Here is an 18,426-nt window from a genome sequence, read left to right as displayed (position 1 = left end):
ATTGAGTTTCCTTCTGGATTGCATTGGCATGGGCAATATATTTTTTTAAGAACTCAAGATATGGGAGGTTGTGCTGTGTACTTTGGTTTATCCCTATGTTTCCATACTACAGACTTCTCCCTGTGGAATTTTGTTGATGGTAGTTGACATTTTGCCCTGACAGAAAAATGTTGCAACACCTGAACCTGCATTTTAAAACTAGTACCGGCACCGTTTGGGTGTGTGATTGAAAAATTCAGTGTTCGTAAGAAAATTGGATTCCAGGTGGAAAAATCAAAATTGGAAATAGAACTGTTAGATCCCAAAACGAAGACTTTGTCAAGAATGTATAACTTGCTGTTGAAATGGAATACTCAGGATGAAACGGTGAAATCTGCTATGATTAAATGGGCACAAGATGTTGGACATAACATTATGATGGCTGACTGGGAACAGTTATGGACCACAGGTATGAAGTTTACGGCATGTAATGCCTTAAGAGAGAATATTATGAAAATGATATACAGGTGGTACATGACACCAGTCAAGCTTGCAAAAATCTATCATTTGCCCGATAATAAGTGTTGGAAATGTAAAGAAACTGAAGGTACATTCTTTCACCTTTGGTGGACGTGCCCAAGGATTAAGGCTTTCTGGGAGATGATATATAATGAAATGAAAAAGGTATTTAAATATACCTTTCTGAAGAAACCAGAGGCCTTTCTCCTGGGCATTGTCGACCAATTTATGCTGAAGAAGGATAGAACTTTCGTTATGTATGCCATGACAGCAGCAAGAATACTTATCGCAAAGTATTGGAAGACACAAGATCTACCCACCCTGGAAGAATGGCAGATGAAGGTGATGGACTACATGGAACTGGCAGAAATGACCGGCAGAATCCGAGACCAGGGAGAAGAGTCAGTGGAAGAAGATTGGAAGAAATTTAAAGACTACCTACAGAAATATTGTAAAATTAATGAATGTTAGAATGATGTTGGATGAAAAGTTATGTGGTTTTTAGCTATAACACTATAAGGAGTATGAAAAAAATGGACTATTAACAGACAAAAATTTAATGTTACATTATTTTAAGATTAAAGATTAGGATAAACAAAGAGGGGAGGGATTTGCTGAACTAACAAATTGAACTGGAATACAAAAAGGGAGGTGTGAGGAGGTCCGGGAAATAAGCAAATGAAAGAAAGTGATGGAAAGATGGAATTGTTTTTTATCTATTTTTATTTTGTATTTTTCTTTTTTCTTTTTTCATTTTGTAAAATTCTAATATCTATTTTTTTAAAAAAAGAAAAATTCAGTGTTCGTGTTTCTCACATTCCCTGTCTCTGGATTTAGATGTGGTCAAAGGCGAAAAGATCATGCCCGTCTTCAATGAGCCACCAAATCCCACAAACGTAGAGGAGAGTTTGCAAAGGATTAAAGACAACGATTCGCGCCTCGTTGAAGTCAACTTGAACAACATAAAGGTAACTGTGAAGCATACAGAGAACAGCAGGGATGGAAAGCCAGTGGCTCTCCAGATGTTGCTGGACTACAGCTCCCATGATCTCTGACTCAAAACACATTGGCCAAGGCTGATGAGAGTCCAACAGCATCCGGTGGGGTACAGGTGCCTGTTCCTGGAGTCCAGAAATGTAGCTTTCAAAATGACCAGAATTTCTGTGTCCGTGGCAATGTGGCTCCAGTGTTTTATGATGGCAAATAGTGTGCTTAACTTACTACAATGCAAGTTGTTATTTAATTACAGTCGTACCTTGGAAGTTGAACGGAATCTGTTCCGGAAGTCTGTTCGACTTCCAAAACCAAATTGCGGCTTCTGATTGGCTGCAGGAAGCTCCTGCAACCAATCAGAAGCTGCAGAAGCCCTGTCGGACGTTCGGGTTCCAAAAGAACATTCGCAAACCAGAACAATCACTTCCGGGTTTGCGGCATTTGGGAGCCAAAGCGTACGAGTTCCAGGGCATTCGGGATCCAAGCTACAACTGTATTGTTTTTATTTTGGTTTTTTTGATCTGTGGATATTTACAGTGGCACATGCTGTCCTTGCTGAGAGTTTTTAGGAAATCCCTGCTCCCAGAGTTCCCTGGATTCACTGTGAACCACTCTGGGAATTTTAACTCTTTGAAAGGGAAAAGGAACCCCCTAACAACTCTCAGCACCTTTAACAAAACTACAGCTCCCAAGATTACTTGCTGGAGGCCATGACTGTTTAAAGTGGTATGATACTGCTTTAAATGTTTAGTGCAGATGGGGCATCTATCTGCCACCCTCTCCCCTCTTTTTCCTCCCTTGTGAAAATAGACTGAGGGCCCCACTGCTCCCAAGTTGAATGAAGGAGGGAACTGCCATCATAATATTAATTGTGTCTTACTCTCTTTTAATTTTGATTGAAGAACATTCCCATTCCAACACTGAAAGAATTTGCCAAGGCATTGGAAACAAATACTTACGTGAAGAGCTTCAGCCTTGCGGCTACTCGGAGCAACGACCCTGTTGCTGTCGTAAGTGACATTCCAGGGTTCGCTAATCTAGGGTGTTGTCTTGACACGAGGTACTCAAAACAACTGAGTTGAGGTAAAAGGTGCACGAGGGAGAGATGCTTTTAAAACCTGTCGTGCTTTGGATAAGCTCAGACTAAAGCTGACACTTGGGGTCTCATTCTGGTGCAAAAGCCAGAGGACATCGTCAGAAGGGTCAGGGCACGAGAGGGTTGTTTTATTGATTATAGTTTAGATATTATTGTAACTGTTGAGTGGATTTCTGTTTAACTTTTATATGTTGATATTATTATTTTATACTATTCTAATGATTGTTGAATGTTACTTTTTTGATGGAGGTTGCCTATTTTAAAGTTATGTTTTATTATCACATTTTTGTATTGCATTAGATTGTTATAAGTTGTACATTTTTTGTTTCTTCAGCTTGTAAACCGCCTTGAGTATTGTAAGATTGAAAGGCGGTATACAAATTAAAAATGATAAAATGATAATGAGGGGGAGATGAGGCAAGACTAGTCTCTTCAGCAGCTTTTCACAATAATGAGTTGGTCAAACTGAGAAATTGACTTGGATGTTTGGGTTTTTATAGGGCCTGGTGGGCTCTGATTGGCCGGGGTTGGTCAGCTGACAGTGTCCCAGTAGTTTCTGAAGCCTAGGTGATACCGTTGCGCTGTTGAATTTAGCCAGGTTTGCAGGATGAGGCAAGACTTTTGGTGGGAGGGAAGTCTTGAACCAGGACACTGTCACCCTCATCACCTTTTGAGTATTGACCATTATCGTATAGGCTTTCATTCATGCCTGACATGGTCGCACTCTGCTTTGGTTTTCCATATGGGCTGATTTCATTGACACCTCTTTGTATTTCAAGGCTTTTGCCGACATGCTGAGGGTGAACAAAACACTGAAGAGTCTAAACATTGAATCCAACTTCATCACCGGTGTGGGCGTATTGGCATTGGTCGAAGCACTCAAGGAGAACGAAACCCTGACTGAAATAAAGATTGATAACCAGGTAACTTCAGCTGCTTCTTATGCAAAGTTAACTGTCAAAGTGCAGGCTAGCCAGGATCCAAAGCTTTGCTGTGAAAAATAAATAAATCTAGTTTGGTGGGGGTGAGGCTGAAGGTTGAGCTACTGGTCCACCTCTCAAATGATGCTGTTTGGTGGAAGCTGTAACTGCATGGATTCTGCATTCAGACCTTCTACTGAACACTCAGAGGGCTGAGAGATTGAAAGTCTCCTCTCAGCCTGAATGTTGTAGTGGGACAAATTAGGCAGATTTATTCTTCAGAGGAGTGATGCCTTTGGAGTAATTAATCCTTTCCTGAAGCATTTTTTAAATTAAAAAATTCCTTCCAGTAGCACCTTAGAGACCAGCTAAGTTTGTTATTGGTATGAGCTTTCATGTGCATGCACACTATTTCCATTTGTCTACCAACTGTTTTCCCAACTGCTTCTTCCCAACCAACCAACTGACTAAACATTGTGGCCGATGCTTTATCAAGAAGACCCAATGATTCTTGTGTGAGGGGAGGTAGAAATAAACTTTAAATGCATTCGAAATGCTGTTACCCTTTACCCTCTTAGTCTTATTTTATCCCTGCTCTAACTCTTCTACTTACATCCCTCCCCCCTTAAAGAAGTTTGATGATGAAGGTTAACCATGGACAGTTAATAATTTTTCCTCTGTTCAGTTATCCCTCCTGATCAAACTTCTTTTAGCTGGGAGGGATGTGGCGTTTGCCCGTTCTTTTGAAAATGTCTGTACAGGGGGAGAGAAAGAGTTAATAGGTAGACCAATAGAAAGCCAGAGGTGGAGCCTACCTGTTTATAAAAGGGCTTAGCCCGAGGTTTGGTTGGTTGGTTGGTTGGTTGGTTGAAGCAGTTGGGAAAGCAGTTGGCAGACAGATGGAAATAGAGAGACAGTTAGTGCAGTTGGTTCTTGTGTGAGGGTCCCTACATGTTGTTTTTTTAAAAAAGATATTTTTAGTCTCAGCAATTAAAGTTACAGGGCAATTGCTGTCATTGGAAGGTGGCTGTTCAAGACCAACACAAAACTAAGCAAGAGAGAGTGTTAAATTCATGTTGTAGATTAAAAAAATGTTACAGGTAGGTAGCCGTGTTGGTCTGCTGTAGTCAAAACAAAATAAAAAAAATTCCTTCCAGTAGCACCTTAGAGACCAACTAAGTTTGATCTTGGTATGAGCTTTCGTGTGCATGCACGAAGAATCTGAATAAGTGTGCATGCACACGAACGCTCATACCAATAACAAACTTAGTTGGTCTCTAAGGTGCTCCTGGAAGGAATTTTTATTATTATTTTGTTTCGACTACAGCAGACCTACACAGCTACCTACCTGTAACATTTTTTTTAATCTACAACATGAATTTAACTCTCTCTCTCTCGCTTAGTTTTGTGTTGGCCTTGAACAGCCGCCTTCCAATGACAGTAATTGCCCTATAACTTTAATTGCTGAGACTAAAAATAGCTGTTTTTTTTAAAAAAAATGTTAGCTACTCCTTACATACTAGTTATTAAACAAATTAGTTTTGACAGTTGAGATAGGGATGTTGTGGCTATTGTTTTTAACATGCAGTTTGCAATCTCTGCACACACGTCCATATCTGTCCTGTGCTTACAATTTTTTAAAAATAATTAGATATGCTCTTATATCTTATATTTTACAAAATGGTTTGTCTGTTCTTCTCTCTGTGCATTTGGACACCTCTTAAGATACCATAACCAAATACGCATGATGGTTTCTGAAAGCTGGTTTTCTTCTATGTTTGGATAAAACTGAGCACCATTCTGAATCAAGATGACAGACTGAACCTTTCAAAATGGCACTGACTTCTTAAAATCACTGGAGTTTTTATTAGTCTTTTAAAATTCCCAAGCAGTGTCAGTTCATAGAATCATAGAATTGGAAGGGACCCAAGGGTCATATAGTCCAAACCCCTGTAATGCAGGAATCTCAGCTAAAGCATCCATGACAGATGGCCAGCCAACCTCTGCTTAAAAACCTCCTAGGAAGGAGAGTCCACCACCTCTTATGAGAGTCTATTCTACTGCCAAACAGCTCTTACTGTCAGTTGCGAGGCTGCCAGTGAAGAATCAAAGCATTACAGTGGTGCCTTGCAAGACGAAATTAATCCGTTCCGCGAGTCTCTTCATCTTGCGGTTTTTTCGTCTTGCGAAGCACGGCTATTAGCGGCTTAGCTATTAACGGCTTAGCAGCTTTAAGAAAAAGGAAACAAACTCGCAAGAACTCGCAAGACGTTTCGTCTTGCGAAGCAAGCCCATAGGGAAATTCGTCTTGCGGAGCGACTCAAAAAATGGAAAACCCTTTCGCCTAGCTTGTTTTTCGACTTGCGAGGCATTCGTCTTGCGGGGCACCACTGTAATAATAATAATAATAATTTTATTTTCACCGTATCTGACTCTTAGTGAAAGCAAGAGATGATTTGCCTCGAGCTTTAATTTGGTGCCTGAAAGTTTAATCGTTTCTGAATTCGAAACATAACTCCTCTTAACTGACCCTTTTAGGGTCAAATCACCCATCTCAGTGTTCCCACTACTGATCTAAAAATCCCAAGGTGCTTAGGAGACTATATTTTGGGCAACCCTGGACCGACGTTTGCTGATTTTCTAATGCTTTGCTGATTCCACCAGAGGCAGCAGTTGGGGACCCCTGTAGAAACGGAGATTGTGAAGATGCTCGAGGAGAACACAAAGATCCTCAAGTTCGGATATCAGTTCACGCAGCAGGGACCGCGAGCCAGAGCAGCGGATGCAATTACGAAAAACAACGATTTGGGTAAGGCGTTTTCTGCCGCAGAACGAGCAGGCCTCAGTCACACGGAGCGTGGTGGCAGCTACCTGGCATAATTTGTGTAAGAATGTGCCTGTAAGGAAAACTGCCACCAAAAGTTCAGCCCCTCCAGCTGGTATGCTCCCCCTACACATTGATTCCTCTTCAAGAGCCTCGTTGGATCAGGCCTAAGGCCTGTCTCGGGGGTGGGGAACCTCAAACTAAATGCGGCCCCCTAGCTTGCTCTTATCTTGCCTCCTTGTGCTTTTGCCTGACTGGAAAGTGTCCTTCAACTCTGATCATGCCTCTTACTTTCCTGGATGAAGGTGGGTGTGAAACTGCTGTATTTGTATAATTGGAATATAACCTGCCGAACAAAGGTTAAGAGTCACATGCATTGCTCCATCCTTCAGTTGCCTCAGGACCGCACATACTACTTGTGCGTAGTCCTCAGAAGGTTGCCTGCTGAGGAATGTGGCCTTCTGCCTGCAAAATGTTCCCCACCTCTGGCCTATCTAGTTTCTCATAATGGCCAACCAGATTGATTTACTTAGTTAAGGGATGGTGATGATGATAATAATAATAATAATAATAATAATAATAATAATAATAATAATAATAATATTAATATATTCTACCCTTCATCCAAAGATCCCAAGGCGGTTCACAACAGAAAAATACAAAATGAGAACACAAAATACAGTGGTACCTCGGTTCTCGAACGTCTGCATTGACGAACGTTTCGGAACCTGAACACCGAAAACACAGAAGTAAATGCTTCTGTTTTCGAACGCACCTCAGAATTCGAACGGCTTCCACTGTGTGTTTTCCGATTTTCTCTCTATTTAAAAAAATAATGCTTCATTAGTTAACAAAATACAGTTAACAAACAATAATACAGTTCTTGTTACTCGTACAATGAGAACGTGAAGAACATAAAATATTACACACACAAAATTCAATCATGTAGTGAGAATTAACTACATGTAACCTTAAATGCTGTTTGTTACTGTATGAGTGAAATATTATTGTTGTATTTTACTTCCAGGGTTGGTTGTTTTCAGTTTTCTCAATGCAATTTGCAGACTGCCCTTTGCGCCTCGATTTTCGAACGTTACGGAAGTCAAACGGTTTTCCAGAACGGATTACGTTCGAGAACCGAGGTACCACTGTATGTAATAAAACAGAACTGAACAAGTAATGCTCCCTCCCACAAAATCCTGCTATTTAACTGTAAAGTTTTCCAGAGTGGCTCCCCTGAGACTTATAACAAACCCAAGGGAAGAGGAATTGGAGGGAATGGGGAGGAAAGCAAGCAGGTTTAATCACAAGTGTTCTTGGTAGTAGATGTTGCCTATTGGGAGTGGCAGGGCCAAAGGCCAAACAGTCGGTTGTTTGAGCCACTGACAGGGAGAGCCAACCCCATTCTAGTTTTGGCCCCGTCCTCTTCCCTGCTGAGTTCTACAAAGGGCAGCACTGAGGCTAAGGAGGAGCTGACCAGCTGTTTGTAAATAGGAAGGTGATTGGGTAGAGAGCTGGCTGGGGGCATTTTGCAATGCAAGAATCTTTTTGCCCTGTGTGGGACTCAAAACCATGGCCCTGTACTGAGATGAAGCGTCTCATGCTCTACTGACTGAGCTTAAGAGTTGCTTGAACAGCTACTAACAAAGAGTACAGTGGTACCTCGGGTTAAGTACTTAATTCGTTCTGGAGGTCCATTCTTAACCTGAAACTGTTCTTAACCTGAAGCACCACTTTACCTAATGGGGCCTCCCGCTGCTGCCATGCCGCCGGAGCACAATTTCTGTTCTCATCCTGAAGCAAAGTTCTTCACCCGAGGTACTATTTCTGGGTTAGCGGAGTCTGTAACCTGAAGTGTATGTAACCTGAAGTGTATGTAACCCAAAGTACCACTGTACATGCCAAGCACCGGTGGGATGGAGAGCAAAAGGTGTCCTCAACACTGCAGGAAAATAATCTAGGCTTCTAAGGAAATATAACTTGGCCTCTTCTTACTTTCATTTTCAAAAAGCCGCTCAGCACATTGTAAACTTTCCTATTTTCCGCCCCAAATTCCAGCTGTGATATGTCATTGCTGGATGGTCTATCTTTTCTCGTCTATTTATATCTTGCTTTTTTATTTTGCTTTCCTAGTCTGGCGTATAGGAGTTAAAATGTCATCAAATGCCCTTTCATCTCTTCAGCCCTGAAGCTTCTGAGACAGGTTATTGCAAACGCCCAATTGGGTACTGAACACAGCAAGAGAAACTCTCTTAAAACCTTTCCTTGTCTCTGTATGAATCTCCTAACAGCTCTTCGTGTGCACACTGTTGCTCCATGTTTCCATCACACTCTTCTGCATGCTTTTTTTCATTTCGTGGAGGCTCTGGAATTCCTTTCTAATAGCATGATTAATTAGGGAGGCGTAAATGAAATCCTGTACAATTCTGTTCTTGAGGCAGTTTCATGCAGCAATGGGTTGCAATATATGGTGTCATAATGGGTCGCTATTCTTTAAACAGACTCAGAGCTGATTGGGCTCAAAAGCATAGGTGTGGAATAAAGAAAAATACAAAATAAATGTAACAAGTGGACTTTTCCACTTGCATGTCAACACATTTGGGTGCTGCTGTTAGCAAGGTTGTTGTTAATAATAATAATTTAATAATAATTTATTATTTATACCCCGCCCATCGGGCTGAGTTTTCCCAGCCACTCTGGGTGGCTTCCAATCAAGTGTTAAAAACAATACAGCGTTAAATATTAAAAACTTCCCTAAACAGGGCTGCCTTCAGATGTCATTTAAAGATATAAAATAATATTTTATTATTAAAAGATTTCATTTCCTTTGGAATACCCTCCTTGATCCAGTTAAATAAAATCAACATTGGACTACGTTCTAGTGTAATTCCCATAATTCATGTTATATTCATCTTCCTTGATCCAGTTAAATAAAATCAACATTGGACTAAGTTCTAGTGTAATTCCCATAATTCATGTTATATTCACCACCAAAAATACGTTGTGATTATGTATTTATTACCCACCCTTCACCCTAAGGTCTTAGGGCAGGTTACAGCAATTAAAGCACAATGTTAAAAACAGTTCAAACCATCTTGCAAACACAGAATGAGGTGGGTCCTAAATATATGTCAAAAGCCAGGGTGAAGATGCGTGTTTGGTATTTACTGAAACCTGTACAATGGAGAAGCTTGGGGCACCCTTTTTGGGAGAGAATTTCACAATTTGGGGGCTGCTACAGAGAAGGCCGTCTTCCGAGCCGCCTCCGCCCCAAGTTTCTGAGGATGGGAAAACAACCAATAGGGTCTCCTCTGTCATTCTTAACACCCAAAGCGGTCTGTAGGGCTTTAAACACTAACATGGGCACCTTGAATTGGGCCTAGAAATAAATTTGGCAACCAGTGCACTTGTATTAAAATACGTTAGGTAAGATCTAAACAGAACCACTGGCAGTAATCTATCTGGCCACTGCATTTTGGACCAGTGGAGGTTTCCAAGTCGTCTCCGAAGTGAAACGTGTTCCAAAAATCCAATCTTTTGGGAGCCAGTGTGGTGTAGTGGTTAAGAGTGGTAGACTCGTAATCTGGGGAACCAGGTTCGCGTCTCCGCTCCTCCACATGCAGCTGCTGGGTGACCTTGGGCCAGTCACACTTCTCTGAAGTCTCTCAGCCCCACTCACCTCACAGAGTGTTTGTTGTGGGGGAGGAAGGGAAAGGAGAATGTTAGCCGCTTTGAGACTCCTGAAGGGGAGTGAAAGGCAGGATATCAAATCCAAACTCTTCTTCTCTTCTTTTTGGCATTTTGTTCTTTCCCAGTTCGGACGCTGCAATGAAGAAAGGTGGAGAGGGGCATCAGATGTTGAGGTGAAAGGACTGTGAGCTCATTTCCAGTACCAAATTAAAAAACGTACTGGGCCATGTGCTCAGAGGCTCCTTTTTCCTTAATTCTTTGGGCCCAGCTACACTACGATAATGGCTTATCATTGCCTTTAAGTCGGGGGCGGGGGAGACATTTGTTCCACAAACCTAACTGGACCCACACAGGTCCCACTTTGGCCTGTGAGGCTGTTTCCCACAAATGCTCTCTCCTGATGCCCCATGACATCACTCGCAATTGTGCATTGGTAAAGGAGGCTTGCTGCCTCCACCAATCAGCTGCGCAAGCCAACTGGGGTCCACTGCGCCACTGAGTTCTGCATTGGTTAAAGTGAAGGGCTTTTTAAAAACGTGAATTGCCTGTGCAGGGTGTCCAAAGGAGGATCCTAGTATAAGCGGGCTTCAACTCTTTACCACCTTCTGCTGTGGTCTCCATCCAGATCAGCTTTCCCTAGGCCTGCAAGTTGTGGAATCAAACCAGCAGCTGCAGTTAAAAGGCACAGATATGTAGTTAATATGTTATGTGGTGTATAAATTTCATTAAATTAATAAGTGCATCTGTGCCTCTGAGCTGCTGTTTTGCACTCCAGCTGGTTCTAGAAAAAGCAAATTGGATTCCTCACTGCGAGAAGCCAAGTTACAGTGGCGCCCTCCCTGTGGAACGCCCTCCCACCAGATGTCAAAGAGAACAACAACTACCAGACTTTTAGAAGACATCTGAAGGCAGCCCTGTTTAGGGAAGCTTTTAATGTTTGATGTATCACAGTATTTTAATATTCTTTTGGAAGCCGCCCAGAGTGGCTGGGGAGCCCAGCCAGATGGGCCGGGTATAAATTCTTCTTCTTCTTCTTCTTCTTCTTCTTCTTCTTCTTCTTCTTCTTCTTCTTCTTCTTCTTATTATTATTATTAGCCTAGGCCTGCCTGCGCCAATGGAGTGAGCTTCTTAGTTACCGATTCTTACAAAAAATGAGTTTTCAGTACATTTAAACTTAGAAGTTTTGAAGAACTGTTTCCTTTCAAAATACAGGGCTGATATATTTTTTCCCCTCCTTGCTTAATATACATGTTCAGTAACCTTCTGAAAATATTTACAAGACTGTTTGGACTCTCTTCACTGTTGACTTGATGGACTAACGTGTTTTCTTAAGCTAACAAAAAGGCCAGAGAATTGTGTGTGCAGAATTGACCAGTTAAATCTTTGGCTTATCAAATTAACTGTTTTGGAATGAATATTTCCCTGCCTGGTTTGAAAAAACAAAACAAGGTTTGCAGTAGGAGACCTCCTTGAACTGTTCCATAATAGGCTGTGTTTTTAATCTCTTACCAATTCAGGTCAACATGACCTGCTTGCTAAGAATTGTGTTTTTGTGCTGTGCTTCTGTAGTTGTACCGGTACAGTAAAGACTCCAGACCCGTTTTAAAAAGTGCTGAATAACATCAAGTATCTTTGCTATGCAGGCAAAAGGCACAGGAAGAGTAATTGCAGTAAAAGCTCCGCAGTCCCAATGCGCTGCAGCACGGATGTGGTTTTGTTTTGTTAACCACATCGCATACCCACTGCCACATTACAAGCTGTTCTTCAGGTTCGCTGGGGCTTTTAAAATTTGGCATGCTGGATGGTGAGAATGGCCCATCCATCAGTCATGGATGCTTTGGAATGACATAGGATGTGGCTTCGAGCAGCGCAGTGGGAGAGAGAGGGATGGATGGATGGAATGTGAAATGGGGACTAGTTGTGTAAGCCGAAGTGCCTTTGTGCTCAATCAAGGGAACTTTGGATCCAACCCATAATAAACAAAGGAAATTTTTAAAAATCGCTGAAGGGTAGGAGAATTCAGTCATGGCCACCATTTTTAATGTGCATGACAAATGCTGCAATTAGTCCTCCTAGTTCTTGGCTGTTAATAGACGTCATTCCAGTAACTGAAACATGATAGCCTTACACCAGCGTTGACTCATGTCTTGTTTCTCTTCCCCCACCTCTGTGGGCACAGTTCGCAAAAGAAGAGTGGAAGGAGACCATCAATAAACCTTCGCGGCTGCCAGATGTGTGTGGCATGGAGAATGGAGCTCCTCCAGGTGCATCTGCTGAGATGGTTTCTTCGGCAACCTCAAGATTACTTCTTACCTGGGTAGAAGGGAAAAGACTGGAATCGCCATTCCTCCTGTTGTCGGGTGTTCTGTTTTTGTGTGTCTGTGTTGTAAATGTATATTTGTATGCGTGATATCCAGCACATGTATGTTCAAAGCCTTGTAACTATATCTGCCCAAGATCAGTTCTTGAACAGCCTTTCATTTCAGAACTTGGGTGTGTGTCTTCCACAAAGATAAGTACCAATTCTAGCATCTGCGGAGTATTCTCATGACATGCAGTCAAGGATCGGCAGACGGTTTTAAACCCGCAGGGAGCAAGTTTTCAGGCAGGAAACCCGGAGTCCTTATTTAAAATACGGACTCCATATTTTTAGAAAACAAATGTTTCGGGTGGGGTGGGGGTGGGGGAGAGAAAGAGACCCTTCCAAGAAAAAGCAAAGGACTTTGACCACTTACTTCAACTTTGTATGTGATGCGGATAAATCACTGCTGCTGCAGTTACTCCTCTGGTTCTTAACGTGCTTTGACCATGTAGAATGCTTTCTTGATATGGAGATTTAAGCTTGAAACTTCTTTTTATAAGAGATTATTATCCCACTTTTAAGGGCTGTTTCTACTCTCTTACCTCATTGGAGGTAAGTGAAGCCGACAGAAATGGAGATTGAAATTTTAAGCCTTTGCTGGTGTTTGCTTGGCTTCCTTTTCTGTCAACTTACAGAACATGACGTTTCGGCACCTTTGTTCTGTTATGTCTGAACTGGATGTATTTATGGACCTTTTGGTGTTTTCGTTTCATCCGCGTCGTGCCGAGTTATATTCTTTGGAATCTCTCTTTGTGTGTGAGTATATATATATGTGTGTGTGTGTGCGTGCACGTACACACACACACACACACACACACACACACACACACTTCAGTGGCAGCATGCCAAACCTACACAAACGGCTTCTGAGTCATAGCACAGCATCAGGTAGCAGTCCGCTGGTATGCTGTTTTGTATAGGCCAAAACACATGGCAACCAGGTTTTATGCTCTTTGGCTGTGAGGTCTGACCAGTGTGACATGGCACGTTTTTAGAAACTTCAGGCTTCCTCTACTTACCAGCACCCACAGACAGCTGCTGCGGCCTTGCAGCCTCTGAGCACCTCAACAGGGCCCACTTTCACCGATGCCTCCCATGAGCCACCATTTTAAATTGCCCACAATGCCCCAGGGCAGCCAACAGAGCATCACTTGGGCATCGTGAGGAATTAAAATGGCTTCCAGTTGGGCGCCACCACTTTTAGTTTCCCACGATGCTGTGGGGCAATACATTGACTGTTCTGAGATGCTGTGGGGATTTTTTAATGGCGGCTTCTCAGTTGTCCAACCTTGCCACTAGGGGTTCGCTGACTTAAAATACCAAGTGGTATTTTACTAACCTCAACCCTGGCTCCAGCCCTTACTCTGCTTCATCCGTCATGTGCATAGGAAATTTTGTATTCTTTCACAGTTCTGGTGCAGCTGGCAGGGAAAATCCAGAGTTTTCAAACACCTGTTAATAACAACACATACTTTTAACCTTACAACAGCTATAACTAACAGGATGGTTTGGTGACCTGAGCTTGGTTCCCACTGTGAAATAAGGACCGTTTTAATGCCACTATGTTAATACCTGCTACTGACTTACAGCTCCAGTTTCACGTGGTACGGGGAATAATCATGCATGTTGGACAAAATCCGCCAGGCTTCTCCTATGCAAACCATGATACAAGTCAATGGAGCTCAAGCAGTAGTAGTATATGGAATAGGATTCACAGAGTATACGCCAGGTTCATTTTTTAGTTCAGGGTTCTATCTTCAGAAAAACTAGGAAACAACTCTGGCCAGGTTCAATCTTGTTTTTCCTTCATTTTTCTGACACCTTTTGGCTCTTTGATTTGTTGAGTGCAAAACTAAAAGGCACAGAGCAGAGCATCAGGCCAGGATGAAAGCATTTTGATTAATGTTGCCCAACTCTGATGTGCTATTTTTCACATCATTGTCTCTTTGAATATGGACCATAACTGCAAACATTTTGCCTTAAAGGAAGTTGTGTTGAAATCAGTGATACGTTTTTCCGAATCAGTGCACTGAGAATACCGAAGTTAAAGTTGTATGTTTCTGTAGGGCAGTCATCCTAAAACAGGTGTCTTCCAGATGTTAGGACTAAAACTCCCATCATCCACAATAGTGAAGGGCTGATGGGAGTTGTAGTACATTCTACCTGGAGGGTGCTATAGGGCAGAGGGGGTTTTTTTTGTTCGTTTCTGCATTGTATGCAAAGACTGCGTTAAAGAAACCATATTAACATGTTTGTTCCTATTGGCACTTAGGTGTTGTAAAACAGAAACGTGCATTTTTAAAAACAATTTTGGAAAACAAATCCAAATCTCTTTTCTCACTTGCAAAGCTTTAAAACAGTCCCAAAAACAAGGAAAAAACGGAGGGGGGAAGAGAAGGTCGTTGCCTCCGTATAAACATATGCATTTTAAAAGTTTCAGTCTGTAAATACGATGCAGCTATTTAGAAGATAGTGTGGGTTTGTTCTGAAAAATCAAAGATTAAGTAGCTTTCTCTCCCCCTTATTTTTTCTCTTTTGACAAAATGCCTGTCAGGTTTGCAGCCTGCCAGGCGGCTGATACACCCAGTTAATTTTTTTTTTGGGGGGGGGGGGGCTTCTGAAACACCCTGCTTCAGACATATGGAGAGCCACAAAACAGGAATGGCTTTTTATAAGAGAGCTGAGACTGCAAACTGGCAGGCTTTTTTTAGAGGTGTCCCCCCCCTTAAAGAATGAACTCAAATCATCTGCGTGCATTTTTAAAAAAAATCTATCTATCTATTGAGACTGCAGCCCTGCACTTACTTGGGTACTTGGCTCACACAAGCCACATTGCATGGGCAGGAATGCTCCATGGGTGTTTTTCAACAAGTGGTGCTATGCTAAGTTGACCAAAACATCATAAATACTCATAGGCGCCGACTCCATGGGGCTTGAGGGGGCCCGAGCCCCCTCAAAAATTCGTTTGGGGGGGCTCTGCCCCCCCAATAATCTCCGGCGCCCCTCCAGCAGAGCGCCATCGCCGCCCCTCCCCCAGCCCAAAATGCACAGGGAGGGGCGGGCTGCATGCCTCCTGCCCTCCCTCCCGAGCAAAAGCTCCACCCAATTTCCTTTGGAGCTGATTAATAGGCGCAGCACGCTCTCCCCTATTCGCTCACGAGGAGGCGGCGCCACTTTATTTGCATATTCATGAGCTTATTTATTATTCATGAGCTTTCCCGGGCCCCCCCAATATTTTTTATAAGTCTGCGTCCCTGTAAATACTTGTAGAGTATTGCATTGTCTGAAACTCGAGGGATGGGGTGCAGAAAGCACTGCTACTGCATGACCTCCATTCAGTTCAATAGGGCTTGCATGGGAGTTTGCCTACATCACATTAGGATCAAGAGGTGTTGTGGAATGGATGGTTTTCAATTTCTGTAGTGCCTAATACAATATAAAAGTTGTCAAAACACATATACACACAGAGAGAGTAAATGTTTCTCTGTTTTTCTGTTACAGGGCGGGTTCTGTATTACTAACTGAGCTGGTTTCATATTTGTCAGATCAGGTGCAGAGTTCATTGGTGCTTCGATGACCGTCAGAAAATGTTCAATTAAAAGATGAAGGAAGGCAGTAAAGTGTGAAGCTCTCTTGTGCTTCGGACCAGGAGCGGTCAGTGGGGTGCCCTGTAGATGCTTTGGGCAGCGCCTCCCATTGATGGCTGTTGACCATCCAAGATGACCATTGACCACCCTGGCTGGAGGTGGCAGGAGTTAAGAAGCACCTGGAGAGAATCACGTTGGCTCCTTTTGGCCCAGATGGACCATCAGTATTATGGTGATATGAGCATTTAGCAGCACCTAAGTTTAGAGGTCTGTGTGAGCTGGTAGCTAGCCTGAGAGAGTTCAGTGATCATTGTCCTAGTGGAATAGAAGCAGGCATCCTTTTAATGCCAAGCAATCTTCTCTAGGAGTAGAGAAAAGAGGCAGGGAACCTGCTCTAAGCCATCAAATTGTCCTTTTGAGATAGGACTTCTGAGGATACTTTAACTCTTTCTAGTTTTGTATGCATTCCTGTTTCTACTCCTTGGAACTTAAAGCTTTCTGAGTTGCACACTATAATGCAGTGCAATTGTCTGACTTTTCATACTTCATTCCGGTTCACTAAGCTTACTGTTAAGGGCACATATCATGAAAGTCTACATACAATGATGGTTCAGAAATGACTGTAGAACTGGGCCATTTCCCAAAAAGGTGTTGTGCATTTTTAGTCTAATGGTTCTTGCTGAGGTGAGAGACTGCTTTATGTTTTAAAATATATGCACTTACCCTTTTTTAAAAACAACAATAAACAACTCTTGGCTTTAGGCTCCACTTTCAAGATCTTGAACAGAATACTATATGACAAAATACTGTGTTTCCACTTAATACTGTTTACAAATGTTATCTTCTCTTACTATTTTTGATACAGATAATACTGTTTGTAAGCTATAAACTTTCTCGAATCTTTGGGCAAAGTTTCTGTGGGGAAAAAACATGAATGGGAATATATAGGAATGCCAGCGCTGTATGCTGCTGTTATTGTAATAAAAATATCCAAATGATTTTTTCAAAGTATTATTACAAGGTGGTTTTTCTCCCGCTTTAAGTAGGTTTATTGTTTCATGTGATTTGGAAGGCATTCCTTTATATCAAAAATTTAGGTCCAAGAAAGAAAGAAATTGAGGTCCATGGTCTGCATCTTTGTGTTTCTCAAGTACCGTATTTTTCGCTCTATAAGACGCACCAGACCATAAGATGCACCTAGTTTTTGGAGGAGGAAAACAAGAAAATTCTGAATCCCAGAAGCCAGAACAGCAAGAGGGATCGCTGCGCAGCGAAAGCAGCAATCACTCTTGCTGTTCTGGCTTCTGGGATAGCTGCGCAGCCTGCATTCGCTCCATAAGACGCACACACATTTCCCCTTACTTTTTAGGAGGGAAAAAGTGAGTCTTATAGAGCAAAAAATACGGTAGTCACTGCAGTGGTTTTCTCATCCTGAAATGCTTCGTGTACATGTCACTCTGGTGACCAACTTGGTTCAGTTGGGGATTGGATGGTTCAAAAAAGAAAGCACATAGATCTTGTGGATCGTCTTGCATTCCAACCCCACTACCGCTTTGTTATTAAATTGCTAAGGGAGATAATCGGCATCTATAAAGTCAGAGAAAACTTTCATAACCAACCATTGGGATTCCCCTTCCTCACCATGCAGAAAGAAGACATATATTCCCTCTTTATCATAGAATCACAGAATTTGAATGGACCTTGAGGATCATCCAAGTCCAACGCCCTGAAATGCAGGAATATGCAGTTGTCCCACATGGGATCGAGCCTACAACCTTGGCATGCCATGCTCTAACCAGCTATCAATGCTTTCCTTTCCTTTTACCCCATGGGGCTGCATTCACAGCTACCAAGCACATAAGTTGCATTGGGCTATCAGACAAGAGGGAAGATGGTAGGACTGATGAGATATTTTTAAGGCATCAGTGCAGGGGCAGTCAACATGTTGCCCTCCAGATGTTGGAGACACCTGTTGGTTGGTCTTCTCCCAGGCTTTTGACTAATTGGAAGAAATATGGCCTTTTAAACTGGGGCAGGGAGTGGAGTTATTGCTCTCTGTTGCTATGTTACGTATTTTTGTGTTTTTATATTATAAACCACCCCGTGGTCCTCAGATGAAGGGCGCTATAGAAATTCAATAAATAATAATGGCAATAAAGCTCTGAATAGGCCCTGAGTTGCTGGGAACCACAGGTGCTGCTTACCTGCCGGCCGTGCTTGTGAGCTGCCTGTAGGCTTCTGGTTGGCACCATGAAAGCAGGATGTTGGAATAGATGGGCCATTGGCTTGATCTAGCAGGGTGGTTCTACTGCAGATATTAATATTGTGCAGCATGGATGCATAAAAGCTGACTCCTTTTGGAAGAAAAAATCGTCCAGACCCATAATTACTATTCAAAGCTTTACTAACCTGCTGCTTTCTGAATCCTAACCTGCTGCATTCTGAATCCTATTCTT

At 42.3% G+C, this 18,426-nt stretch overlaps 1 protein-coding gene across 4 annotated transcripts in view; it reads left to right on the top strand.

The window, feature by feature from the left end:
- The window catches only part of LOC114584146 (tropomodulin-3), a 50,658-nt gene extending 33,690 nt beyond the window's left edge, over positions 1–16,968 (top strand). For 2 of the 4 annotated variants that reach the window (XM_028705714.2, XM_077919061.1), the window contains 6 exons: positions 1,336–1,466; positions 2,394–2,501; positions 3,367–3,510; positions 6,172–6,316; positions 8,465–8,534; positions 12,201–16,968. In XM_028705714.2, coding sequence (XP_028561547.2) covers positions 1,336–1,466; positions 2,394–2,501; positions 3,367–3,510; positions 6,172–6,316; positions 8,465–8,520 — 584 coding nt within the window. In that variant the 3' untranslated portion in view covers positions 8,521–8,534; positions 12,201–16,968. Of the gene's footprint in view, positions 1–1,335; positions 1,467–2,393; positions 2,502–3,366; positions 3,511–6,171; positions 6,317–8,464; positions 8,557–12,200 lie in introns of all 4 variants that reach the window. The other 2 variants (XM_077919060.1, XM_028705715.2) reach the window with 2 other exon arrangements.
- The last annotated feature ends 1,458 nt before the right edge of the window (positions 16,969–18,426 follow it).

Source organism: Podarcis muralis, chromosome 14, assembly GCF_964188315.1.
Source record: "Podarcis muralis chromosome 14, rPodMur119.hap1.1, whole genome shotgun sequence".
Lineage (NCBI taxonomy): Eukaryota > Metazoa > Chordata > Lepidosauria > Squamata > Lacertidae > Podarcis > Podarcis muralis.
This window is presented reverse-complemented; position numbering and strand designations above follow the sequence as displayed.